The sequence below is a fragment of the Microcaecilia unicolor genome, chromosome 3 (assembly GCF_901765095.1).
Source record: "Microcaecilia unicolor chromosome 3, aMicUni1.1, whole genome shotgun sequence".
NCBI classification, from domain to species: Eukaryota; Metazoa; Chordata; class Amphibia; order Gymnophiona; family Siphonopidae; genus Microcaecilia; species Microcaecilia unicolor.
In genome coordinates, this window is record NC_044033.1 from 218,045,958 (window position 1) to 218,073,672 (window position 27,715).

General features: G+C 42.4%; 1 protein-coding gene across 1 annotated transcript in view; it reads right to left on the minus strand.

Annotated features, from left to right (window-relative positions):
• Window positions 1-10,671: 10,671 nt before the first annotated feature.
• The window catches only part of LOC115464366 (vomeronasal type-2 receptor 26-like), a 35,154-nt gene continuing 18,110 nt past the window's right edge, over window positions 10,672-27,715 (minus strand). Inside the window, exons 3-5 of the mRNA XM_030194753.1 lie at window positions 25,776-26,003; window positions 15,831-15,957; window positions 10,672-11,570 (exon numbers count right to left, since the gene is read on the minus strand). Of these exons, the coding sequence (XP_030050613.1) occupies window positions 10,672-11,570; window positions 15,831-15,957; window positions 25,776-26,003 (1,254 nt within the window). The remainder of the gene's footprint in view (window positions 11,571-15,830; window positions 15,958-25,775; window positions 26,004-27,715) is intronic.

A 27,715-nucleotide genomic window follows, 5' to 3' on the forward strand; every position in this document is an offset into this window, starting at 1 on the left:
CTTTGAGGTCGTAAAGCACCTTTTCTTATGAAACAAACTCCTGCTTGCCCTTCTCTGCAGTTGTGGTATGAGGGAGGAAGTTTCAGAGGTCTTGGATATTGAAATAAAGTGCATATGAGGTTGAGGAAAGACAGCAAAGTCTTATACTGATGTTACACAGATCTCTGTATTATTAGCTGTGATTCAGAAGGTGGTGAAGGCACTGTTAAATCTTTATAGAGTCCAGCTCCTGAAAGATTCAGCCTCAAGGGATGTCTTCTCCAGCTATGTGTGTTTGGCATTAAATATAGGTTGTGTTTTGTGTTTTTTTTTCTTTCTTAATATAATCAATATAAATTGCACATTCATTAGAAAATAATTATTAATTATATAGAAAGTCTTAGAAGAAATAATTATAATCAATCCTAGTCGTTTTTTTGGCATTTTTCTTCCTTTACATATTCCTTCATATTGTTTTTATAAAGTAGTGTGGTTGTCATGTAAACTTCATGATAGATAAAACAATATACTTGACAACTACAAAGAGAGATTCAAACAGAAATAGAAATCACAACTTTCCTGCAAACCAAACCAAAACAACCTTGTGCCAGTCTGGTCTTGGGCCAGCATGGGCTTGCTATTGACCAGATAAGTGTTAAGGCAGGTTCAGATCTGATCACAGGGGGTCTCTATTCTTTGAATGGCTCATTTCGTGAATAAACTGGTTATCTTTTACTTATCTTTATAGTGTCAGGTCCCTTAGTCAGCATCAAATTGGCATGTAGTCTGACATATTAGAACCCCTTTACAGCCTCTATTGGGCTCATTTTCAAAAGAGAAGGATGCCCATCTTTCAACATAAATCGGAAGATGGACGTCCTTCTCCCAGAAACGTCCAAATCGGTGTATTCGAAAGCCGATTTTGGACGTTCCCAACTGTACTCCGTTGCAGAGACAGCCAAAGTTCAAGGGGGCGTGTCGGAGGCGTAGCAAAGGAGGGACTTGGGTATGTCTAACACTTGGACGTCCTTGACCCATAATCAAAAAAACAAGGACGTCCCTGATGAGCACTTGGACGTTTTCACCGGGCCTGTTTTTATTTCAGTGAAGGCACAAAAAGGTGCTCGAAATGAGCAGATGACCACCAGAGAAAATCGGGGATGACCTCCTGTTTCTCCCCTAGTGGTCACTAACCCCCTCCCACCCTCAAAAAACATCTGTAAAAATATGTCGTGCCAGTCTCTATGCCAGCCTCAGATGTCATATTCAGGTCCATCACAGCAGTAGGCAGTTCCCTGGAGCAATTTTAATGGGTGAGTGCAATTCAGACAGGTGGACCCAGCTCCACCCCCCCTACCTGTTATATTTGTGGAGAAAACAGCGAGCCCTCCAAAACCCACCACAAACCCACTGTACCCGCATCTAGGTGCCCCCTTCACCCGTAAGGGCCATGGTAGTGGTGTACAGTTGGGGATAGTGGGTTTTGGGGGGTTTTGGGGGGTTCAGCACACAAAGTAAGGGAGCTATGTTCCTGAGAGCATTGTATGAAGTCCACTGTAGTGCCCCCTAGGGTGCCCGGTTGGTGTCCTGGCATGTCAAGGGGACCAGTGTACTACAAATGCTGGCTCCTCCCATGATCAAATGGCTTCCATTTTGTCTTTTCTGACATGGATGTCTTTGGTTTTGAAAAATCGCCGAAAATCAGAAATGACCATGTCTAGGGACGCCCAAATGTAGGGACGACAAAATTTAAGGATTTGGACGTCCCTGATGGTATATTTGAAATGAAAGATGGACCAGTTTCCCTGCCCCTGGATTGGGACTTTTTGCAAGGACGTCCAAATCAAAACTTGAACGTCCCTTTCAAATATGTCCACATGGTGCAAGCAACCACAGCATTGTAATCTTTGAAGTCATTGGTAACCCCAACGAGGTAAGATGACTTTTAAAATTTGGAGGGAGGTGTACCGGAACTCAAAGGAAGGGAGGGAGGTTCCTGGAGGGAGGAATGGAGGGGGGCCCTGCAACTTGGAGGGACCCTAGAACTCGGAGGGAGGGGGGCCCTAGAACTTGGAGGGAGGGGGGCCTGCCCCGGAACTTGGAGGGACGAACCTCTGGAACTTGGAGGGATGTGCTTGGAACTCAGAGAGAGGGAGGGAGGGAGGGGGCCTGGAACTGGGAGGGAGGGAGGGAGAGGTGGGAGGTAGGGAGTCCTGGAACAGGGAGGGAGGGGGCCTGGAACTCGGAGGGAGGGAGGGGAGGGGGCCTGGAACTGGGAGGGACTGGATGATGCAGTCCCAAAGGTGTTTTAAGGGATAGGGAATATTCACATAACAAAGTCCAAGATAGCAAGGTCTGTCATGTTTTGGAATACAGTACAAGCAAATGGACTATCACAGTTCACAATTCAATTTAATTTAAAATAATGCAATTAAAAATAAATTGACCCGCGCGAGGCAGGCCAGCTAAGAACCAGAATCGGCGCTGAGCCTGGATATTCAATGTCGGGTCATTTTCAGTAACCAGCATTGAATATTTGGGGGGTTTTGGCTGACTTAAACTTAACTGGCCAAGTCAATATTCAGTGCTGGGTGATTAAGATTATAATGGCCAAAGATAGGCCTGCTATTTAGGAGGCCCTATTTGGCTGCCAAATTTAGCTGGCCAAGTGCTGAATATTCGCTGCTATCTGGTTATATCATGCAATATAGCTGGTTAGCCACTATGGGCTAGATTCTATATATGGTACCTGAAAACTCCGCACAGATAATAGTTACGCCTAGGCGCATTCTCTAAAGTACGCCTAAATTTTATAGAATAGACTTAAATTTCCATGTTAAATTTAGAATACACCGAGGGGTGCACCAGGCTACTATATTTGGTTGCATCCATTAAGGCCACGTTTTACTTGGAGTAAACTTCCATGCCTAATCTAGGCACAGATCGGGTGTATTCTATAACAACATGCATAGATTTTAGAAATGCCCATGCCCCACACATGGCAATGCCCCCTTTTTAACTATGCAAATTATCATTTAGGTGCATCACGTTATAGAATACACTTAAGCCAGTTGTGCACATAAATCTCAATTAATGCCAATTGCTACTGATAATTGCTTAATAACATCCAATTAACAGCGCTGATTTACTCGGGAGGTGGTGGGATGAAAACGGTAATGGAATTCAAACATGCGTGGAATAAACACAAAGGAATCCTGTTTAAAAGTGTATATCATTAGGACCAGATGGTATTGACTTCATAGTTCTGAAAGAATTCAAATATATTAGTAGCAACCTATTATTTAAAACAGTCGCAATATCTAATAGCTGGAAATTAGCCAATATAACCCCAAATGGAAAAAAAAGACCTCCAAGGATGAGTTAAAGATCAGCTCAGGTAAAACTGATAAAAGCTGTTCTAAAAAAATAAATTATTGACTATAGTTCATTTCAGTAGGTAACAGATTGTTATTACATGTTGCTCTTTTACATCCAAAATTAAAGATATTGAGGGATTGTAATATACCAGGGGGCATATTGTATGTTGTCCTGCACTGCCTACTTGAAAGTGTAGGCAGAGGAATACCATGTCCACAGTTCTGCTTGCAGAATTAATACTGATTTCAATCCCAGTCCCACTTGCTGAAAATGCAATCCAAATCCAATTCACAGATGTGCTTGCCAAAATGCAAGCCAATTTGAACCCCAAAAGAGATTGTTCTCTCTTTTGGCTTCCTTCTGCCAGAGAATCCTGTATCACCACTGCCTTTCCTCTCAGGGTGAGGAAGAGACAATCCAAAAGTTCCTCTTGTACTGGCCAGGGGAGAAACCCCCAAGGGTCCCAACAGTTTCTCTGACTTCTGGCATCTTTCTCTGAAACTCCCAGATTCTTTTGTCAACCCTCAATGTTCCTCATATAATTTATCCATGCAAATCTCATTCAAAAGAATCTAGGCTGTTTCAAGGGTTCTTGTAACATAAATCAATAAATGATATAATTGTCCTTTCAAACGTACTAGAATTTCTATAAAGTCAACAGCAATGTTCTGTTAGCAAAAGAACTGCCACACAGTCGGAGGAAATGGACAGACTGAATTGAAGACATCCGCAAGATAGCTAGGAAACGGGAAGTACTACTGATAGGTGACTTCAGTATGCCAGATGTTGATTGGGGTGTCCCGGCTGCGGGGTCGTCTAGAAGCAAAGAGATCTTAGATTCCATCCAGGAAGTATTGTTCTGGCAGTGGGTATTGGAACCGATGCGGGATGGAGCTGTTCTGGACCTGGTATTTTCGAATGGTTAGTACGTTTCTGACGTCAAGGTGGCAGACCATTTGGCATCTAGTGATCATCGTATGGTATGGTTCAATATTAAAACAGAAGAGAGGGCTCACTCGAGATGGGGGAATTTCTCAAGGATCAGTTAGCGAGATGGGAACAGCTGAAGGATGTAGAACAGCAATGGACAAGACTGAAAGGAGCTATATTAAAGGCGATTAACTTTCATGTTAGAAAATTACATAAAAGTAAGAGGAAAAGAAGGCCTCTCTGCTACTCGAATGTAGTAGCTGAAAAGATAAGGGAAAGGAGGCTAGCCTTTGCACGTTATAAGACGACTCAGAAAGATGAAGACAGGAAAGAATACCTAAATAAGCAAAGAGAGGCTGGAAAAGCTATCAGGATAGCGAAGCAGCAAATGGAGGAAAAGATAGCTAATACGGTAAAATTGGGGGGAAAGACCTTTTTCAGATATGTAAGTGACAAGAGAAAGTGCCATAATTGTGAGGCTCAAAGCTGAGAGAGAGAAATATGTGGAAGATGATAAGGAAATGGCTGAACTGCTTAACAATTATTTTAGCTCTCTGTTCATGAATGAAAGACCCGAGGTAGGGCTGCAGAAAACAAAGGCTAAAGGGGATGGATGTATGGTAGACCAAGACCCGTTTACAGAGGACTGTGTTCGTGAGGAGCTTGTCAAACTAAAAGTAGACAGAGCGATGGGGCCTGATGGGATACACCTGAGGGTGCTTAAGGAACTCGGAGAAGTTCTGTCGGCTCCGCTGACGGACCTCTTTAATGCTTCCTTAGAAACTGGAGTGGTCCTGATGGACTGGAGAAGGGTGGATGTGGTTCCTTTGCACAAGAGTAGATGTAAGGAAAAGGTTGGGAATTACAGACCTGTCAGTCTGACCTCACTGGTGAGTAAGCTAATGGAAACGCTTCTAAAAAGGAGGATTGTGACATTTCTTGAACTACATGGAATGCGAGACCCGAGGCAGCATGGCTTCACTAGTGGCAGGTCATGTCAGACGAATCTGGCTGTCTTCTTCAACTGGGTGACCAAACAGTTGGAAGTGGGAGGGGCGCTTGATGTGGTATAATTGAGTTTCAGCAAAGCCTTTGACTCGGTTCCGCATAGGCGACTGATAAATAAATTAAGTGCCCTCGGTGTGGGACCTAGAGTAACTGATTGGGTAAAAAATTGGTTGAATGGTAAGAGACAGAGGGTGGTGGTAAATGGAGCTTGTTCTGAGGAAGAGGAGGTCGTCAGTGGAGTACCGCAAGAATCGGTCCTAGGGCCGGCTCTTTTTAACGTCTTTGTGAGTGATATTGCGGAAGGGCTGTCTGGTAAGGTTTGTCTCTTTGCGGATGATACTAAACTCTGCAACAGGGTGGACACCCTGGAGGGTGTGAATGACATGAGGAAGGACCTATCGAAGCTAGAGGAATGGACCGATATTTGGCAACTAAGGTTTAATTCCAAAAAATGCAGGGTCATGCACTTAGGTCGCAAAAATCAGAGGGAACGATACAGTATAGGGGGTATAGTAGTGTGCGAAGGAAAAGCGAGACTTGGGGGTGATTGTGTCTGATAACCTTAAAGCTTTCAAACAAGTAGAAAAAGCGACGGCCAAAGCCAGAAGGATGCTTGGGTGCATAAAGAGAGGCATGACCAGCAGGAAAAAGGAGGTGATAGTGCCATTGTATAAGTCTCTGGTGAGGCCTCATTTGGAGTACTGCATTCAGTTCTGGAGACCGCACCTACGGAAAGATTTAAACAGGATGGAGTCGTCCAGAGGGCGGCTACGAAATTAGTAAGCGGTCTTGAATGCAAAAATTATAGGGACAGGCTTATGAACCTCAACATGTATACACTGGAAGAGAGGAGGGCGACAGGAGACATGACAGAAATGTTTAAATATCTCAAGGGCATTTATATACATGAAGAGAGACTTTTTTAAATGAAGGAGAGCTCTGGAATGAGGGGGCACCGGCATACGACAAAGTTAAGAGGGAATAGGCTTAGGAGTAATCTAAGGAAGTATTATTTCACAGAAAGGGTGGTGGAGGCATGGAATGGCCTCCCGGTGGAGGTGGTGGAGTCCAGGAATTTAAAAAGTCATGGGATAAGCATGTGGGATCGCTTAGGAACAGGAAGAATTAGGGGTTACAGGGGATGTGCAGACTGGATGGGTCATATGGCCATTATCTGCCATCATGTTTCTATGTTTCTACAGCTTTTGTGTATAATTCAAAAACCCCTGAATCAGACTGTTCGCGAAAAATGTTATGTTGTTTGTCCCTGAATAAATGGTTTTCACTATAGAAATACAGAGCTCAGTTGATTTCTTCTGTTTGCACTCTGTTTTAATCATATTTTCCTGTGGTGCACTTGCATCTATTTTTCCTAGCTAAATTTAGTTGGCCAAATTATAAGCAGATCAGGGAAAGTGGTCAGGTCATGGCAAATTTGAATAATAATAATGTATTAGGAACAGATAAGATTCTTTCAATAGACTCCCAATCGAGGGTCCTTGGTATTATACTAGATTCTAATTTGACTTCTGAGGCCAAAATAATCTTTAAAAGATTTAAGCTGTGTCAATCAAGCAGTATTCGATCATCTCTGACCCAAGACAACTTTAGAATTGTGGCTCAGGCTGTTTATTTATTTATTGATTGATTGATTGATTTCAAATGTAATAACAAGCATAACTTGTTAGTGAAATACAGCCAAAGAAAAATACACAGTCAATGTCAAATTAACTAATTTACCAAGAAACAATTTGGCTTCCTCAGACCACTAAATTTAGAAAATGGGGACAAATGAATAGAGAAGTTTACATGTGGAAATTATAAATGTATTTATTTATTGCATTTGTATTCCACATTTTCCCACCCATTTGCAGGCTCAATGTGGCTTACATAGTTTTAATAACATTGTCATTTTAGGGTATCAGATACAGTTAATATTGTGCCAAGATTAAGTAGGGAAGAGAGAAGAGGAAGGGAGTGATTAGGGTAGTAATAGAAGGTGGGTTTTTATAACTGAGTAGGTTGGTGAGGTGGATTAGTGAGGTTATCGGTTCTCGTTGTAGGCTTTGTCACAGTCAGTGTCTTTCTCTCTCTCACTCTCACAAAGTCTTTCACACTATATCACATTCACTCTCTATGTGCAGCTTTATAAGACATGGATGCACATAACTTTAATAGACTTAACCAACTGAAGGAAATTTTAAGGGAAAGGGAAATGGGACATGATATGCTGCCTTTCTAAGGTTTTTGCGACTACATTCAATGTGGTTTACATATATTCAGGTACTTACTTTGTACCAGGGGCAATGGAGGGTTAAGTGACTTGTCCAAAGTCACAAGGAGCTGTAGTGGGAATTGAGCTCAGTTCCCCAGGATCAAAGTCTACTGCACTAACCACTAGGCTACTCCTCCACTCCAACTTGACCTCTTACTAGTTCTCTATTTAAAAGAGAGAAGAACCCAATAAAGTGGGATGGAGTACCTCATAAAAGCACTGAAAGACCGTACAGTACAATTTAAAATAAGACCTCGCTACCACAGATAATGAATTACGTTTAAGAAAATATGGAGATATTGGTTCATCACAACATAGTGAAAAAAATTAATCTAATCGCTAAATTTTGAACTGTCTGAAGTTTTTTCAAAACCATACTGTACATCCTATATATATAATGTTGCAATAATCTAACTTGAAAAGAAACATTCTACTACAAGTCTGAAACAGAATAAGTCAAAATTTCTTTGTCATACTTTTGTCAACAAAAAGAACTCTTTACAACTTTATTTAATGATCTATAACTAAATACAGACAATATACATGTCATTTTATAAGTTAAACATATAGCGGTCTGCTCCCACCTGCCATGATCCATCGTGGCTGCTTGGATGGGAGCACTTGGTTTCTACATGGCTTGGACTAGAGGGAAAGGGAGGAGAAGGAGGCTGGGAGGGGGATCATGGCAATAAAAGCACATTAAAAAATTTAATCGGGTGCTGGCCAATATTCAGTGCTGGCACCTTCATCTCTTAGTGGCCTAATATATGACAGCTTTTGAGCTGGCCTAAATTAGGCCACTGAGCAATGAGGGTGATAGCATTGAATATTAAAGGCACCCACATAACACCAGACTGCCCCCTAATTCAACCTCCCATACTGTCCTTGACCTCTGAATTGTTTTAATGACAGTCAGAGGTAGAACCGGTCTTAGGCCGAGGCGACCAAGGCGGCCGCATAGGGCCCCGCGCTTAGGGGGGCCCCGTGCGGCGAGCCTCAGTCAGCCTCTTCCCAGGGCCGGTCCAACACAGACGGTAAACAAGCAAGGTAAGCATGGCATGGCGCCACCGCGCCATGGTTACCGCCACCCTGCCCGCCCTGGCGCCCTCTTCTTCTCCCCCCAACCAAGGAAGGATTATTTTTCTTTTAAATTTACCCTCCATCGCTGGAATCCAACTCAGCAGCATAACTGAAAGCGCTCCTCCCCTCCCGAGTCCCCCCGACGTCTCTAGCAGAATGCAGAAGCTCTTCCTGATTCTTTCATTCTCACTGTCCCGTCCTCGAGGGACATGGGTGGATGGCAGGAGAGGGGGGTTTCCTGACATAGGTGGATGGCAGGGGAGGGCAGGGAGGACAGGAGGGTCACTGGACATGGGTGGATGGCAGGGGAGGGGGGTTTCTGGACATAGGTGGATGGCAGGGGAGGGCAGGGAGGACAGGAGGATCGCTAGACATGGGTAGATGGCAGGGGAGAGGGATTTCTGGACATAGGTGGATGGCATGGGCGGGCAGGGAGGACAGGAGGGTCGCTGGACATGGGTGGATAGCAGGAGAGGGGGGTTTCTGGACATAGGTGGATGGCAGAGGAGGGCAGAGGGGACAGGGGGGGTTGCTAGACATAGATGGATGGCAGGGGGGACAGGAGGGTCACTGGACATGGGTGGATGGAGGAGAGAGAAGAAATGCTGGACATGGATGGAGGCGAGGGAAGAGTGAGGAAGGAGATGAGGTGAGGGAAAAGGAAGAGAGGAGAAAAAGTGCATATGGATATAGAAAATAGGCAGAAGCTGGATCCACTAGACAGTGAAGTCTGCAGAGGACCCAGCTTTTACTTGTGGATGTAGGGCAAGAAATGAAGAAGAAAGGCGGAAAGTAAAGAAATAAATGGAAAGGAAGCCATGGAAACGGAGTTAAGAAGACAGATAGCAGCACAATTGGATACTGAGCCAGCATGATCAGAAAAACAAAGTCACCAGACAACAAAGGTAGAAAAAACTATTTTATTCAGGATTTATTAATTGGAATATGTCAGTTTTTGGAAATGTGCATCTGTGATATTTTTCATGTAAGTTTCAACTTTTGTAGTATTGCTGCATACTGATTCTGACTTCTTGAGGTTACTTTCCAGTTCAGCATTTTGCCTTCATGTGTTTTTCAGGTGTGATCAAGGAAGGTGCAGTATTCTGCTAGCGTATAGTTTGCAGCCATTTTTGTTTTGTTTTGTTTTGTTTTTTTTCACTAGGTTATGCACTGGTGTTTTAGAGCCCGGTGTAATTACAGTTGGCTTTCCATGCCACGCATAAGGTTGTAGATCGTCTTGTCCTTGGAATTAGTGCTGTTTATGGTTTCATGATAGCATTGTGCTTATTATTTCAATCAGTTTTTTTGTACAAGTTTAGCGTCATTTGTCTTTATTTGAAATTTCATAAATAAAAAAAATTTCTAAAAATGGAATAATCTTACCAATGGGGTGGGGCTAGGGTAGGGGCGGAGCCAGGCTAGGGCGTGGCTATGGTGGGGTGGGGCTAGGATGGGGCCCCACCAAATTGGTCTGCATAGGGCCCCGCACTTGCTAAGTCCGGCCCTGGTCAGAGGAAATAATCAGCGGTACTTTCTGGTTTAGTGCCACTGAATATCGGGTGATATGTGGTCAAAGGGAATTTAAGAGGGCAGGAGATTCTCTTACCCATTTAATTTGCTTTGAATATCGGGCCCTTTGAGTAGTAGGGTTCTAGGAGTGAATTCACTACTACTACTAACTAACTAACATTTCTAAAGCGCTACTAGGGTTAAGCAGCGCTGTACAATTTAAACATAGAAGGACAGTCCCTGCTCAAAGAGCTTTAATTCAAGACTAAGGGATAGAAAAACATAAGCATTAATTATCATATGAATTAAAGATCTAAATCAAAGACAGTTTCACAAATTTGAATAAAGAGGTGTGGTAGCCGTGTTAGTCCACTTTTAAAGGTAATCAATAGAAATAAAACAAAATAAAACATGTAAAAGAATTACATGTTTTATTTTGTTTTATTTCTATTGATTGCAAATTTGAATGAACACAGCTTTATCTTCCATAGAATTTCAAAAAAACATTCATTTCAGTTGTTTTTTGTAAGATATTTCCTACTATTCATATCAGGCCACAATAGGATAATGCAGCATTTGGGTATAAAAATGCATCCCAGCAGTCCAGCACTGGAAGCTTGTATGGCAAATATCTCCACTGCTACCATGTATTTTCCTCTTGTGCTCAAATATGTTGGGATAAAAGTCAACCAAACACTGCAGAACACCAACATGCTGAAAGTAATGTACTTGGCCTCATTGAAACTGTGGGGTAGATTTCTTGATAAGAACGCAGTGATGAAGCCAATACCAGCCAGAAATCCTAGGAAACCCAGAACACAGTAAAATGCAATCATTGATCCTTCATTACATTCAATTACTATTGCCCCAGTTTCTGATTGCATGTTATGATATGGGAATGGGGGAGCAGTAAACAACCAGATGAGACAGAGAGTAAATTGAAAAAGAGAGCAGGAAAGTATTATAGTATATGAGATCCTGGAACCCATCCATTTTCGGAGCTTGCTTCCAGGCTTGGTTGCATGAAAGGCCATAACCACAGTGATGGTTTTTGCCAGTATGGAAGAGAGTGAGATAGAGAAAATCATCCCAAAGGTAGTATGACGGAGAATGCAGGTCACGGGTTCAGGACGGCCAATGAAAATCAAAGAGCATAGAAAGCAGATCATAAGGGAGGTGAGGAGGATATAGCTGATGTCTCGGTTATTGCCTCTCACAATAGGTGTGTCTCTGTAATGAATGAGGATTCCCAGAATGATTGCATTGATAAAAGAGAAGAAAATGCTGCTGGTAGTCAAAGCCATCCCCAGAGCTTCTTCATCGGACAGGAACATTATCAATTTTGGGATACAGGTATCTCTCTTGTGATTGGACCAGTGGTCTACTTGACATTTCATACAGTTGTCCATATCTGAGGAAGATGAATATTGTCTCAATATCTCATAAACATTATTGGTTTTGGGATAGTGCATGAACATTAAATTAATTCTCTATACTTCAGGCTACAGCAGATAATGTTGTTCTTATCCTGATGTTTAGAATGGTGAAGCAGTTTTGATGCACATCAACCAGTTACAAATCGAAATCGGTATGTACAGTAGACAGACACTTTGCTAAGAATAATTTCAACTCATCTCACTAAATAAAAAATACATAGCTGCTATTGTTTCCTCTATATCTTACTCCTTTTTTTACTTTTGTTTTTCATCTATTTTCTAGAAAGTGAGCAACATTAACACTGTAAGATTGATATCCAAAATGATTTAACCAGCCGTAAAAGGCTTCTGGATGGTTAATTCATTTGTGCAGGGCTATCTGCTGATATTCAGTGGCACTGGCTGGTTAGTGGGTCCAAAAAGGGGGCACGGCTATAGGAGGGTCATGGGAGGATCAGGGGTTTTCCTTTAATTTATATGCATTATTATGCATTAAAGAGGGTCAATACCTAATTTAGGCACAGGGGTTTATAACAAGTTTTTATTGGTGTAAATGGTCACGCCTCAGTGTAGTTGTGTATCTTTCCACAAAGTGCTATTCTCTAAATGGCACCTAACTAAGCACTGGACCCGATTCTATTTATGACACATTAAATCTAGGCACGTCTTAAATTCAGATGCGGTTTATAGAATACACTTATGCTGGGTGGATGTTTATAGATTTATGTGCGGCTTTTACGCTAGTGCAAAGCTGGTGTAAATGCCTGCGCTTAAATCTACGTGCATATGCCTGAATAATATAACAACACATATAGATTTTTTTAATATTTTATTTATCGTTTTTATACATAGTAAACAAGTATAAACTTGTAAAGAAAAATCAACTATTACAATTAAATCTAAAGATATTATTCATAACACAAATTAAATATTATAGCTTCATTTAAAGTCCACAACAGGAGTCCAAGATTCCTAAATAGGAGAAAACAGGTAATAAACTTTAGAAATCAAATTTTGAGATACAGACGAGTTTCTATTCAACTTTACTTAACTAGGAGCTCTCTTAGATGTTAAAAAAGATGACAATTGGTCAGGATCAAAATAATCATATTTCACGGCTTGACAGGAGATTAAACATTTACAAGGATATTTAAGGTAAAAAGTTGCACTAAGTTGAAGTGTCTCCTGTCTCATCTTTAAAAACTTTTGTCGACGCCTTTGCGTTTCCCTCGCTAGATCTGGAAAAACACGAGTTTGCAAACCATGAAAGGTTTTTTCTTTATTCTGAAGAAACTTCTTTAAAATCCAGATCTTTTCCGAAGGTAACGCTACTGTGGCCAACATAGTAGTTGGTGTTATCTGTTCTGAATCCGACATTTCAAGAAGGGCAGAAACATCCAATGGTTGTGCATTCTGAATATTATTCCTTTGTAAAGGATCCAAACCCTTCACAGGTATATAAAAAAAACCTGTGAAAAGGGTGGCATATCTTTATCTTCTATCTCTAGAATTTCTGAGGTAATTTTTTAGCATCTCCCGAGGGGAAATAAATGGTTGTCGTGGAAAATGTATAAAACGCAGATTATTAGATTTTGAAGTATTTTCCAGCATTTCTGATTTTCTCCTTAAATTAACCAAGTCTTTAAGCATTGTTGTTTGCTGTGATTTCAAATCTAAAACATCCTTGTCCTGTTTAGCCAGATCTGCTTTAACTATTTTCAACTCATTCTCAATTTCTGTTACCTTCCCATCTAATATCACAACTTCATTTCTTATTTTCCTCATCTGGGGGCACAAAAACTTCCCCATTTCTGCAATCAACTGCCATAGATTATCCAATGTCACTTCATCTGGTTTCTGAAAAAGTTTAGCAAATGCAATGCTCTCACTCTCTTCCTGTGAAACATGTTTCTCACCTTCCAATGTCCCTTGCAACTCCTCCTGTGTTTTTCCGGCAGTGTGAGATAACAGGAAAGAAGCTGACAAATCTCCCATGTTCTCTGTTAAGGCTAACACTGCCTCCTGTCCAGTTCCACCCTGTAACACTTCGGTATTCAGGGCTAAGGACTCCGCCACCGGAGAACTACTTCTCACAGGCTGGGGAGAAGGGGCCCTTGCGTCAGGGCTCAAAGAAACTTCCTGTTCAAGGTTCAGCTCCTGGTCTCCTATCCTGGGCTGTTCCAGCGAACCGCTCACCGAAGCTGCTGTCAAAACCTGAGCTCGTTGCAGATAAGATTCAATCAAGCCAGAAGATATCAAAGGTCTTTGCTGCTGGGTTGCAGTAGCAGCAGCTCTGCCCCTTCTCTTTGGCATTACAAGGTAATTAGAGAGTAACAGTAAAATCTGGAGGAGCTCTAAAACACGTCAATCTCAGTCAGCGACCATCTTGGAACCGTTCACACATAGATTTAATTGATGGAACAGAAACACCCAAAGCTCCTTCTCTGACCACACCCCCTATATTGGCTGCACCTATTAGAATTAATTAAGTCCAATTAGTGATAATGGGTTTGGGGGGGGGGGTCTTTTACTGAACTGAACATTGCTGATCATTTTAAACTGCACCGTTCAATATTGCTTTTTGAGAGTTCTCTGGCATTAGGAGCTTCTATGGCTAAACAATATACGACTCAAAAGACAGTGACTGCCTCTTGCTATTGTTGACAGGGTTTCAGATTTGTTAGCATTTGGCTGCTATTAATCCTCTGATGCAGACACTCATTTTCATTCCCATCGAGAGAGACAAGGAGAGATGGATGGTTGATAAGAGGGTAACATAGCATAAGAATTTCATGGTTTATAATGGGATTTTTAAAAAAACAGATCTTTGTTAAGTCCTGTGTTATTATTATTTATTATTTATTACATTTGTACCCCACATTATCCCACCCATTTGCAGGCTCAATGTGGCTTACAGAGTGTTATTATGACATATTCATAATGTTGTGGGAATTATTATGTAATGTAATTTTCCTCAAACTACAAAATAAGAATGATCTCATCAAGAAAAATGGATGAGTATGACCAATACAGATTTTTTAGTTTCCATAATGTTTTGAATACTTCTGAGTTTCACACAGCAGGAGCTATGGAGGGGCATTTTCGCTATAACATCCATATCTGAATCCAGACATTTTTCTGAAAATATTTCAATCTAATGTCTAACACACAGGCATAATCAAATGAGCAAAGCATCTAAATTTCTGGTTTGATTATGGCTTTGATGACGCCCATTTAGGTGAGAGAAGTGTAAGGGAAGGGATGATTTGGTGCCCTTGGAGGGGAGGGGAGGGGAAGGAGATGATGCCTATGGAGTGGAGGGGAAGGGATAGGAAAGGATGAGATGGTGCCCAGGGAAGGAGAGGGAAGGAAGGGAGATGGTGCCCATTCATATCATGAGATAAATTGTGCAAATAAAAACATTATTTGCACTCAATTGTACCATTGAAACTTTTAATTGATGTACAGCCCTAATATATATTTAAAAGCTCTAATTACTGACACATTAAATCTGGACTTAGTTCATGGGAAGGGAGGACATGGTGCCCATTGAATGGAGAGGAGAGGAGGGCAAGGAAAGGAAGATGATAAAATAAAATCAGATAATAAAGGTACTAAAAAATACATATTATTTTGGTAGGGCTGCACAATTAGTGCTGCCACTCAGAGCTGCCAGGGGACAGGGAAATACGTAGTGTACATGGCTGGTATATATAATTTCTGTGTTGCAGGAAAACTCACACAGCTGTCGCAGAGCCATGTATTTACTGTCACTGTCACATCTTTGGGGGATGGGAGGGGTCAGTGACTATTGGAAGATTTAGGGGGAGTCATGCCTTCATCCCTACAATGTTCAGTTGATCATTTAAGGCAATTTTTTCAGACTTATTCATGACTAGAAAAAGTCTAGATAATAACTTATTTCTATTCTGCCCTGTTTTTTTTTCTGTTCTGCCCTGTTTTTTTTTCTGTTCTATTATAGCAGAAAAACATCCAGATGTAAAGCCAACCCAAGTCTCACCTAAAGCACACCTCCAAGATGCCCCCATGCAATTTAGATGAACTGCAGAATGAAACATCCCAATTCTGAGTTTTGAACATCATGATTTAGATATTTTGGTGAGAAAAGGGTCCATCTACCACTTTGTGCCACTTTTGAGAAGTTTTTCTCTTTTGAAAATGAACACCATAGCAAATAATCCACAGTCACTGACATGCCACATGATATCACTCACCACTTTGGTTTGAGATTTCTCCCTGTGGACACGGAATACAGTCAAAGCAGCAGATGGGCTCTCCTTTCCTGGTTAATTTCATGAAGCCAGGAGGGCAACTCTCACTGCATTTGGCTTGTGGAGGTGTCTGAATATTGAAAGAAAAATCTGGGTTATTTGACATAACCTTCACCAATGATTGTTAAAATGCAGGTTGCTATATCTATCCACCTATGGAACAATTCATGCTTTCAAGCATCTGGAATCTGAAATTTAGCTTGAAATGGCAATGTCATGTGTACTGATCTTTCTTATTTTACAGGTTACTGTGAGTGAACAGTGTGTAAAATGTCTGTAAAATGTACTGGGTGCTTTCTGAAGTGTATACTGTAGTTTGTCCAGTAGGTGGTGCATGTTTATATTTCGAAGCTGCTGCAGATCCACGGCTAATCTCTTTCTTTAAGCCTTTTGAAAAGGCAATCTGCAGTATACTTTTAAAACTTCCTGACTGGGCTCTGAGGCCCATAAGCTTTTTTCATTTGGATTGTATTGTTTTTTCCCCCAGTCTCAACTCGGGAGAAGAGAGAGAGAAGGCTCTTTGCTGAAGCCCTGTAAAACTGCTATATTTGATAACTGGTGAGCAGCTATATATCCTGATCTCCCCAAGTACTTTCGAAATATATTTTTTATAGAATAAACAAAATTGTTTGTTCACCCTGCTTGCCTGTACTGATAAAGAATTCTGTTGGTTAGTGTGTTGGGTCTGTGAGTGCTTTCTGGGAACTGTGGGACCACTAGGAGTGAGGCTTCAGGAACCTATAAACCACTGGGGATAATTGGAGAGTGGGAGACTCGCCCAAATGTGGTTGTGACCCAGTCGGTGGAAGGAGGGTGCTAGGACAGCTGCAGGTGGACTTGAGCTTAATGAGAAAGCAGGAAAAGAATATGCACATTGTCCCCTTCAACTCCTAAGCAGCTTGCAGATCAAAGGAAAAAACTCAATTTGGAGTGCCTGAATACAAATGCTAGAAGCCGAAAAAATAAAAGATGGATAAGTTAGAATATATGGAGGGGCATAATTGAACAAAAACGTCTATCTCCATGGGCGTTTATGTCCGAGAACGGGTCCGTGAAGGGGCGGACAGAACCGTATTTTCGAAAAAAATAGACGTCCATGTTTTATTCGACAATTTGTGAGCTGGGCGTTTTTGTTTTTCAGTGATAATGGAAAATGAAAGCGCCCAGCTCAAAAACGAATAAATCCAAGGCATTTGTTCATGGGAGGGGCCAGGAGTCGTAGTGCACTGGTCCACCTCACATGCCAGGACACCAACCGGGCACACTAGGGGGCACTTTTACAAAAACAAAAAAAAAGGTAAAAGAGCTCCCAGGTGCATAGCACCCTTCCCTTGGGTGTTGAGCCCCCCAAATCCCCCTCAAAACCCACCGCCCACAAGTCTACACCATTACTATAGCCCTAAGGGGTGAAGGGGGGCACCTACATGTGGGTACAGTGGGTTTGGGGGGCGGTTTGGAGGGCTCCCATTTACCAGCACAAGTGTAACAGGTGGGGGGGATGGGCCTGGGTCCACCTGCCTGAAGTCCACTGCACCCCCTAATAACTGCTCCAGTGACCTGCATACTGCTGCCAGGGAGGTGGGTATGACATTTGAGGGTGAAAATAAAAAGTTGTGAAACGGCATATTTTGTGGTGGGAGGGGGTTTGTGACCACTGGGGGAGTCAGGGGAGGTCATCCCCGATTCCCTCCAGTGGTCATCTGGTCATTTAGGGCACTTTTTGGGGCCTTATTCGTGGAAAAACAGGGTCCAGGAAAAGTGCCCTAAATTCTCGTTAAAAACGCATATTTTTCTTCCATTATCGGCGAAAGGCGGCCATCTCTGATCGCCTGATAACCACGACCCAGTTCCGCCTTCACCACGCCTTCGACACGCCCCCATCAACTTTGTCCGCATCCGCGACGGAGTGCAGTTGAAAACGTCCAAATTCAGCTTTCGATTATACCGCTTTATTCGTTTTTGTGAGATAAACGTCTATCTCCCGATTTGGGTAGCAATATAGGCGTTTTTCTTTTTCAATTATAAGCTGGATAACAGTAAATGCTGAGGTATATATAATATTAAACTTCAAAACCAAAGACAATGAACAATAGTATGCGCTAATAGTACTACATACACTATATGAGGATGTTATTTCTTAATATTCTATTTTTCTTTTTTTCTCTTTTTTTTCTTCTCTTTTTTCTTTACTAATAAAGAGAACCCTCAGGAGACACCACTGTTTAAGGCAATATCATTGATTTTTGCCCAGTGGCTTAGCACCTCTTCATAGGGCTATCTCTTAAGTGTGAATATAAGTGCTATTGCAAACATACAAGAGTGCTAAAATTCAATGTGCTCAAAATAGGCAAAAAATAAATAACTTATCTTAAATACATGCAAACTTCTTATTTGTTTTTTTCTTTTGTTATGGAATCGCTGTACAAAGTCTCTCTCCGTCTCAAAAGTTTACAGTCCACAAAGGCTTCCCCTGGTTGCGCCCGACACCGCGGGTTTCAATAATTTCCTAAGGGACTCGGGTTAATCGCCATATCAAATACTCCATTCAACAGAGTCCTGTAAGCTGAGACACCAACACTGTTCTTCCGGGGCGCTATTTAAAGGCTATAACCAGCTGTCGCTTTGATGACGTCACTCAGCTAGGTCACAGCAGCTAGACGTATTCAGTAAGGGCATAGGCTTGGGCTTCAGTTCTTCCTTCACTGGAGGTATATAATAGGCATCTCAGAGACTTGGTGGAAAGAGGACAATCAATGGCACACTGTGTTAACAGGGTACAAATTGTATCGCAATTATAGAGAGGATTATGGAGGGGGGTTGCACTATATGTTAAAGAGGGAATTGAGTCAAATAAAACAAACATTCCACACGACTCACATAGCATCGTGGAATCATTATGGAAAGAAATTCCATGTGTGAAGGGAAAGAGTATTCTAGGGCTGTAGTACCGTCCGCCGAGACAGAACAAACAGATGAATGAAGAACTGTTTACAGAGATTAGGAAAGTTGGCAAATTGGGCAATGCTATAATAATGGGTGATTTCAGTTACCCTAATATTGAGTAGATAAATGTTACGTCAGGGAGTTCCAGGGATATAAAATTTCTAGATGCAATAAATGACTACTTTTTGAAGCAGCTGATCCAGGAACCGATGAGAGGGGGAGTCATTTTGCATCTGGTCCATGGTGGCGTGCAGGGCATAGTGTGAGAGGTGGCGGTGTTGGGTCCCCTGGGAAACAGTGATCATAACATGATCAAGTTTGAGTACTATCTGGGATGAACCCGCAAAAGAAATCTACTGTAGCTGCATTTAATTTTCGAAAGGGTGACTATAATAAAATGAGGAAAATGGTAAAAAAGAAACTAAAAGGATTGGCTGCAAAGGTTAGGACACTAAACAGCTTATTTTCGAAGGAGATCGTCGGCCACCTTCCAACACAAATCAGGAGATGGCAGGCAATCTCCTGATCCCGGCCAAATCGGTATAATCGAAAGCCGATTTTGGCCGTCGCCAACTTCTTTCCGTCGCAGAGCCGGCCAAACTTCAAGGCAGGGTACAGAAGGCAGGACGGGGGCGTGGTTACAAGATGGACGGCTTCGCCCAATAATGGAAAAAAGATGGCCAGCTCAGACAAGCATTTCTCCAGCTGCACTTGGTTCATTTATTTTTAGGACCAAGTGTCGCGTCCCTTACATCTGACGCTCTCCTCGCGGCGATGCCTCGCTCAGGGTCCGCAGGAGGAGGCGCTGGCCAGAAGGATCGGGCCATCGCTGGCCATTTGCGGCGCTCCAGAGGGGCTCTGCCAGCCACCTGGAATACACCGGCTCGTTGCTACTGGTCGGTGGCGGTTGGGGAACACCGGCCATCTTGGCAGCGCCAGCATCCCCGAGGGAGAGAGTCTCTTCCGGGCGCGGGGCCCGGGAGCACCAAGGACACTCCTCTGACATCCGGATTGGCCGTTCACGGCTGGACACCGCCCCCATCTTTTGGCCGGCCAATCCAGAGTTCCTTGGGCTGGCTGAGGGCTCCACCCCCCGTCAGCTGTTTCTTGTCTCTCTGATGGGGGGGGCTATTTAGGAGCAGCTTCTGGCAGCATTCATGGCTTCGGCTTCTACTTGTGTGGATTCCTGGGTGCTGTGATTCTTCTTTGGACTGATTCCCGTTCTTTGAACCCTTGCTCGGACCTGGACTGTGTTTTTGCTTACTGCCTGCCATTTGGACCTTTGCCTGGAACTGGACTTTGCCTTTTGCTTGCCGCCTGCCTTTGAACTCTTGCCTGGACCTGGACTGTGTTTTGCTGGCCGTCTGCCTTTGACCCCTTGCCTGGACCTGGACTGTGTTTACTTGCCGCCTGCCTTTGTAGCCTTGCCTGGACCAGGACTGTGTTTTGCTTGCCACCTGCCCTTGAACCCTTGCCGAGACCTGGACTGTGTTTAGCTTGCGGCCTGCCTTGAACCTTGTCCTGGAACTGGACTGTGTCAGGTGCCTGCTGCCTATCCTGAGTTCAACTCGGACCTCCGCCGGGGTTCCAGTCCTTTTTCCTCAGGTAAGACAGGGATTGTTCGGCTGCTGAACGCTGTTTGGCACAGGGGCTCACATCTTATTACTGCAGGGCTTGACACCAAGTCTCAAAAAAGTGCCCCAATTGACCAGATGACCACCGGAGGGAATCGGGGATCTTCTCACCTTACTCCCCCAGTGGTCACCAATCCCCTTCCCAGCCTCAAATGTCATACCCAGCTCCCTGACAGCAGTATACGGTCCCTGGAGCAGTATTTAGTGGGTGCAGTTTACTTCAGGCAGGTGGACTCAGGCCATCTCTAAAGCCATGCCAAATTCTGACATATGGCCGGCTCCAACCATATTATCGAAACAAAAGATAGCCGACTATCTTTTTCGATAATACGGTTCTGCCGTTGCTTTACAGTGCTGGCCATCTATTTGGCCGGCTCCGTTTGATTATGCCCCTCCACATCAGGCATGGACATTATTCAAAAATACTATCTTGGAAGCCCAGTCCATATGCATTCCACGTATTTGCAAAGGTGGAAAGAAGAGAAAACGTCAGCCTGCATGGTTAAAAGCTGAAGTAAAAGAGTACATTACAGCCAAAATATTGTACTTGAAAGAATGGGAAAAGGACTCAAATGAAGAAAATAAGAAGCAACATAAGCACTGGCAAGTCAAAAGGAAAGCATTAATAAAGAAGGCTAAAAGAGAATATGAAGAGAAACTTGCCACAGAGGCTAAAACTCACAGTAACAACTTTTTCAGGTACATCAGAAGGAGAAAGTCTATGAGGGAATCTGTGTGACCGTTACATAATGAAGGAACAAAAGGGGCGCTCAGGAAAGACAAGGCCATAGCAGAGAAACCGAATGAATTCCTTCTGGAAGAAGAAAATGTAAGAGATCTGCCTGTACCATAAATGGTTCTCAAGGGTGATGATGTGGAGGAATTGAAAGAAATGTCAGTGAACCTTGAAGATGTACTGAGCCAAATTGACAAATTAAAGAGTAGTAAATCATCTAGACTGGATGTCATACATCCAAGGGTAAACAAAGAACTCAAGCATGAAATTGCTGATTTGCTGTTAGTAATATGTATCCTCTCGTTAAAACCATCCATAGTACCTGAAGACTGGAGGGTGGACAATGTAGCACCAATTTTTAAAAAGGGTTCTAGGGGTGATCCGGGAAATTATAGATCGGTAAGTCTGACGTTAGAGCCGGGCAATATAGTGAAAACCATTATAAAGAATAAAATGATAGAACACGTGGAGGGGCATAATCGAACGCAAACGCCTATCTCCTTGGGCATCTATGTCCAAAAACGGATACGTGAAGAGGTGGGACAGACCGTATTTTCGAAAAAATGGACATTTTTGAGCTGGGCGTTTGTTTTTTTAGCGATAATGGAAACTAAAAACGCCCAGCTCAAAAACGTCCTAATCCGAGCCATTTGGTCATGGGAGGGGCCAGGATTCGTAGTACACTGGCCCCCCTGATATGCCAGGACACCAACTGGGCACCCTAGAGGTCAGTGCGGTGGACTTCAGAAACAGCTCCCACATGCATAGCTCCCTTACCACGGGTGCTGAGCACCCAACCCCCCTCCCCCCAAACCCACTACCCACAAATGTACAATACTACCATAGCTCTTAGGGGTGAAGGGGGCACCTACATGTGGGTACAGTGGGTTTTGGAGACCTCCCATTTACCAGCACAAGTGTTACAGGTAGGGGGGGATGGGCCTGGGTCCACCTGGCTGAAGTGCACTGCGGTACCCACTAAAAGTGCTCCAGGGACCTGCATACACACAGGCCTCTAGGACTTGTTGCTGCTATATAACATTGGCACATCAGTTGACACCTGAAGACTAATCTCTCCGAAAACGTCCTTTATTGGAATAAGCACGCTTACTCACAGTTAACTGCAGATCAGAGGTTGTGCCCCACTGGCAACGAGGCTCCCTGGTACTGAGAAGAGCAGTAGGTCAGAGCTGGCAGAATGCTGTACAATGCCCTCTTTCAGCCACATTCAAGGTAAGAACTAAGTTCTGTAACGTGGCTAACACGTGAAAGAGATTTAAAACTGGCTTACAAAAATGGCAACTACCTCATGGACTACTGGAAACAAAACAGGGCACACTCTGACCCAGTAAGCAGGGGGAAAAGCACCATGGGAGTACAGCATACCAACTACCAACATCGTGAGCATTTACCACAAGCTAGTGGAATCACGGAGCCCAATACCCTACACCCACCACAATGCATTGCTGATGTGACTCTGCAGTGCGCATAACAGAAAAGGTGTCACACTCACCCGAGAGCCACATCAGAACCAGGGAAAGGCTGTCACAGGATAGAACACATTATACTGTCATGGAGGTGGGTACGGCATTTGAGGCTGGCATACAGGCTGGAAAAAACATTTTTAAAGTGGGTGTTTATTGGTGGGAGGGGGTTAGTGACCACTGAGGGAGTCCGGGGAGGTCATCCCCGATTCCCTCCAGTGGTCAACTGGGTAGTTGGGGCACTTTTTTGGGACTTGTTCGTGAAAAAAAAGGGTCCAAAAAAAGTGACCCAAAATCGCGGGTAAAAATGCCTTTTTTTTCGATTATCGGCTAAAGACGCCCATCTCTCCTCGGCCGATAACCATGCCCCAGTTCCGCCTTCACCACGCCTCCGACACGCCTCCGTCAACTTTACCCAAAATCGGCTTTCGATTATACCGATTTGGGAGCCCACGGGAGAAAGATTCCTATCTCCCGATTTGGGTCGCAATATAGGCGTTTTTCTCTTTCGATTATAAGCAGGATAGACAAACTTGGTTTAATGGGACAGAGTCAGCATGAGTTCAGACAAGGGAAGTCTTGCCTCACCAATTTGCTTCACTTCTTTGAAGGCATGAATAAACATGGATTAAGGTGAGCCAGTTGATGTAGTGTATCTAGATTTTCGTGAAGCTATTGATAAAGTTCCTCATGAGAGACTCCTGAGAAAATTAGAGTCATGGGGTAGGAGGCAAGATTCTGGTGTGGATTAACAATTGGTTGTTCGACAGAAAACAGAGGATAGGGTTAAATGGTCATTTATTTCAATGGAGGAGAGTGGAGTGCAGCAGGGATCTGTATTGGGACCGGTACTATTTAACATATTTATAAATGATATGGAAATCGGAGCGACGAGTGAGGTGATCAGATTTGCAGATGATACAAAACTATTCAAGGTTGTTAAAACATGTGCGGACTGTGAAATATTGCAGGAAGACCTTAGGAAACTGGAAGACTGGGCGTCCAAATGGCAGATGAAATTTAATGTGGACAAATGCAAGGTGATGCACATTGCAAAGAATAATCCGAATTACAGTTACCTGATGCTAGGGTCCACCTTGGGGGTCAGTGCTTAAGAAAAAGAATTGAGTGCCATTGCAGATAATACGCTGAAATCTTCTGCTCGGTGTGCAGCGACGGCCAAAAAAGCAAACAGGATGCTAGGAATTATTAGGAAAGGGATGATAAATAAGACCAAAAATACTAGAATGCCTTTGTATTCCTCCATGGTGCGTCTGCACCTTGAGTATTGAGTTCAGTTCTGGTCTCCGTATCTCAAAAAAGATATAGCAAAATTAGAAAAGGTTCAAAGAAGAGTGACTAAAATGATAAAGGGGATGGAGCTCCTCTCGTATGAGGAAAAGCTAAAGAGGTTAGGCCTCTTCAGCTTGGAAAAGAGAAGGCTGAAGGGAGATTTCCTTGAGGTCTATAAAATCCTGAGTGGTGTAGAACGAGAAGTAAATTGATTTTTTTACTTGTTCAAAAGGTCAAAGACTAGGGGACATGCAAGGATGTTACATGGAAATACTTTTATAACAAATAGGAGGAAATATTTTTTCACTCTACGAATAGTTAAGTTCTGGAACTCTTTGCCAGAGGAGGTGGTAACAGTGGTTAGCTTACCTGGGTTTGAAAAAGGTTTGGACAAATTCCTGGAGAAAAAGTCCATAGTCTGCTATTGAGACAGATATGGGAAAGCAACTGCTTGCCCTGGGATTTGTAGTATGGAGTGTTGCCACCATTTGGGTTTCTGCCAGGTACTTGTGTATGTAAGTGGCAGTGTTGTAACCCCAGGTGGGTGGCTAGGCATTTTGTGACAGTTACATTTAAAATTGAAGCCCCTCCTCACATCCACTCATGCTGCACCCTTCTTCCTTTCAATAATTCAGAACAGTCCCAAGTTAGTTCTGAACTGGCAAGTTTACTTGAAATTTCAGTACTTATAACATTGACAAGAATTAGGCAGAGGCCAACAGCAACTGCCTATTTAAATGATATTCTCCTCCTCCTCCTCCCCTTCAACTGTCTGTAGGGATGGACAGCTCAAAACATGTTGTTTGTGTGTGTGTTTTTTTTAAATAGTGTACCTTCTTTCCAAAGAATGGGCACAAAATGCAAAGATGGCTTAGTATTTTAGAAAGAATGTACACGCCTGAAAATGTTTTACATGTGCAATGGTTGACACATGCACCTTGTTTCATTCATGTCCATGCTATTGGAAAAAAATGTGCAATCTTTCTAAGAGGTCAACTAGCCACTGCAGCTGCCACAGCACAATGGGCTACTCTCTCACGGACTACTAGACTACCAGGGAATTTGTGTGTGAGGAGGTGGAGGATGGGAGGGATGGGGCCATTAGATCACCAGGGCAATTTTTTAATGTTAGTGGAAGGAGGGTTAGGTCAGGTTGGAGTCATTGTTAAGCTGGGGAGGGGGATTGTTTAGATAGGGTTTTGACTGGTACATAAAGAAGTCCAGAGAATGGTAGTCAGGTTGTACAGAAAGAAGGGGTGCTGTTAGACAATGATCTTCTCAACCAACTCTTCTATGCTGCCCCAGACCTGGTGAAAAGTTTCCCTTGGCCAGGGAATAACAAATGACCACATTAGCATATTTTTAAATGTTAATACCTGTAGTGAAACCCATTGCTTGGATTTTAAAAATGAGTTAAAGCAACGCTTTGTGAATCTATCCCCTTTTGTCCAGATCATCCTTCTATACCACTTTAACCATTCTGAACCTTACCCCTTAGATCCAACAAAGACCGCCATATCAGATGCAATTTTTATAGACTTTTGTCTATCTAGCTAAATCTTTACTTTGACAAATAAATCGGTTGAAAACTGATCTTCTCCTCTCTAATCTAGTCCCTTTTGGAACTTTTCTAATATCCTCATCCAGAATTGTTCTTTATCAATTCAAAAACTAATTGCAAGGTCTAATGCTCTATTATTTTTGCACCAAGTAAAATTGTGATAATACGGTTAACAACATGTAAGATTCAACACGGTCCAGTGTCTTCCTTCCTTCTCTAATATTTCTTAAATCTGACCTGGGTGAATTTACTGTCCCATACAATCGCCTTCTCATTGATGATGAAATCCTGCCCTTGGGAAGCATAAGGATTATAACTTCCAACAATTTCACGATGCTGCTCTCGATTGGGTAGATAGACCACATTTATAATATTGTAATCAGTGTTCATTTCTCTATTCTCATTAAAACAGATCTCTTCATCCAGATTGTTCTTAAAGTGGACATTCTTCAGATAATGATGAAGCTAAAAATTAGAATTTCAATAGAGAACTTGTCAAGTGAACTTCCAACATCAACATATTTCTGCTCAACTTTATTGCTATTATTAATATTATTATTATATAATTATGTGCACTGTCTACTAGATTTTAGAGATTGGATGTAGATGTCTAGGTATTGGTTCAAAGAAGAGCAACAAAAATGATAAAGGGGATGGAACCCTCTCAAATGAGGAAAGGCTACAAAGGTTAGGAATCTTCAGTTTGGAAAAGAGACAGCTGAGGGAAGATATGATTGAGGTCTACAAAATCGTGAGTGATGTTGAACTAGTAAAAGTGAATTGATTGTTTTACTCTTTCAAAAAGTACAAAGACACACAATGAAATTACATGGAAATACTTTTAAAAACAGGAGGAAATATTTTTTTCACTTGGCAAATAGTTAAGCTCTGGTTAGGGGTACTCATTGCTAGAGAATGTGGTCACAGTGGTTAGATATCTGGGTTTAAAAATAGTTTGGAAAAGTTCATAGTCAGCTACTGAGACAGACATGGTGAAGCCACTGCTTGCCCCAGGAATGGTAGCATGGAATGTTGCTACTATTTGTGTTTTTGCCTTGTACTTGTGACCTGAATTGATCACTGTTGGAAACCGGATACTAGGCTAGATGGAACATTTGTCTGACCCTGTATGGCTATTCTTATGCTCTTAGGTATCATCATAGGTATGGTTTGTGCCAAGTAGTGCTGCTTTTTGAAGTTTCACACTACTGTATCTTTATCTAAACATAAAATTGAGAGCCACTTTGAACCGAAACCAGTTTTAATGCATAAATAAATACATTAATTAATACCTAACACAATGGAGGACAACCACAGTCCTCGAGGTCTACAAACCAGTCTGGTTCTCAAGGTCTCCACAATGAATATGTATATGTTTGATTTGCATGTAATGGTTCCACTGTATGCAAATAGATCATATGTATATTTGTTGTGGAAATCTTGAAAACCCGACTGGGTTGTGGTCCTCGAGGAACGTGGTTGCCCACCCCTAGCCTAATTTGTTTAGATAGTGGTCCAGATTATTGGGGGTTGCACCAAAGGTATTGATTACTATTGGCATTACTGTTGCCTTTTTCCTCTACAGACATTTCTCTTCAGCTCTTCTGTCACTCAACGATTCATACCTGCTTTTTCTTATCTTAAACCCACTGTTAAATCATGTTTTATATGTGCTAGGAACTTGTCCATTTGTATCCTAAAATCCCTTAGCACATAATATACCAGACTGAGCAGTGTTTGAAAAATAGTACAGGCAGGTATGAATCATTGACCGTATGATTATTATGAAAATATTTTTAAAAAATAAAGAGAGAGGGCTATAGAAGAATTATATATTTAAAATCTGATCAGATTTCATAGTCTGAAAAATGGAGAGCATGAAAGAAAAAAGAAAAACAGAAAGAAAGGGAAAGAAAGAGAGTGATAAAAGCTAGTAATATTGAGGGTGATTGTCAAAGCAATTTAGCAGGATAAACAGTCATTTACTTGGGTGAAATAGATGAGCTAATAATCACCATTTTCTGGCTTGCTAATAGTTCAGAAAGATCATTTTGCTAGAAAATTGCTGGATTTGAATTGCATGTGACTTATGCTAACAAAACTACCTTGTGTGTAGAACCAGAAGAACTACAAAAATGTATAGATGTAATGTGCTACATCTATATTGCAATGCTTTG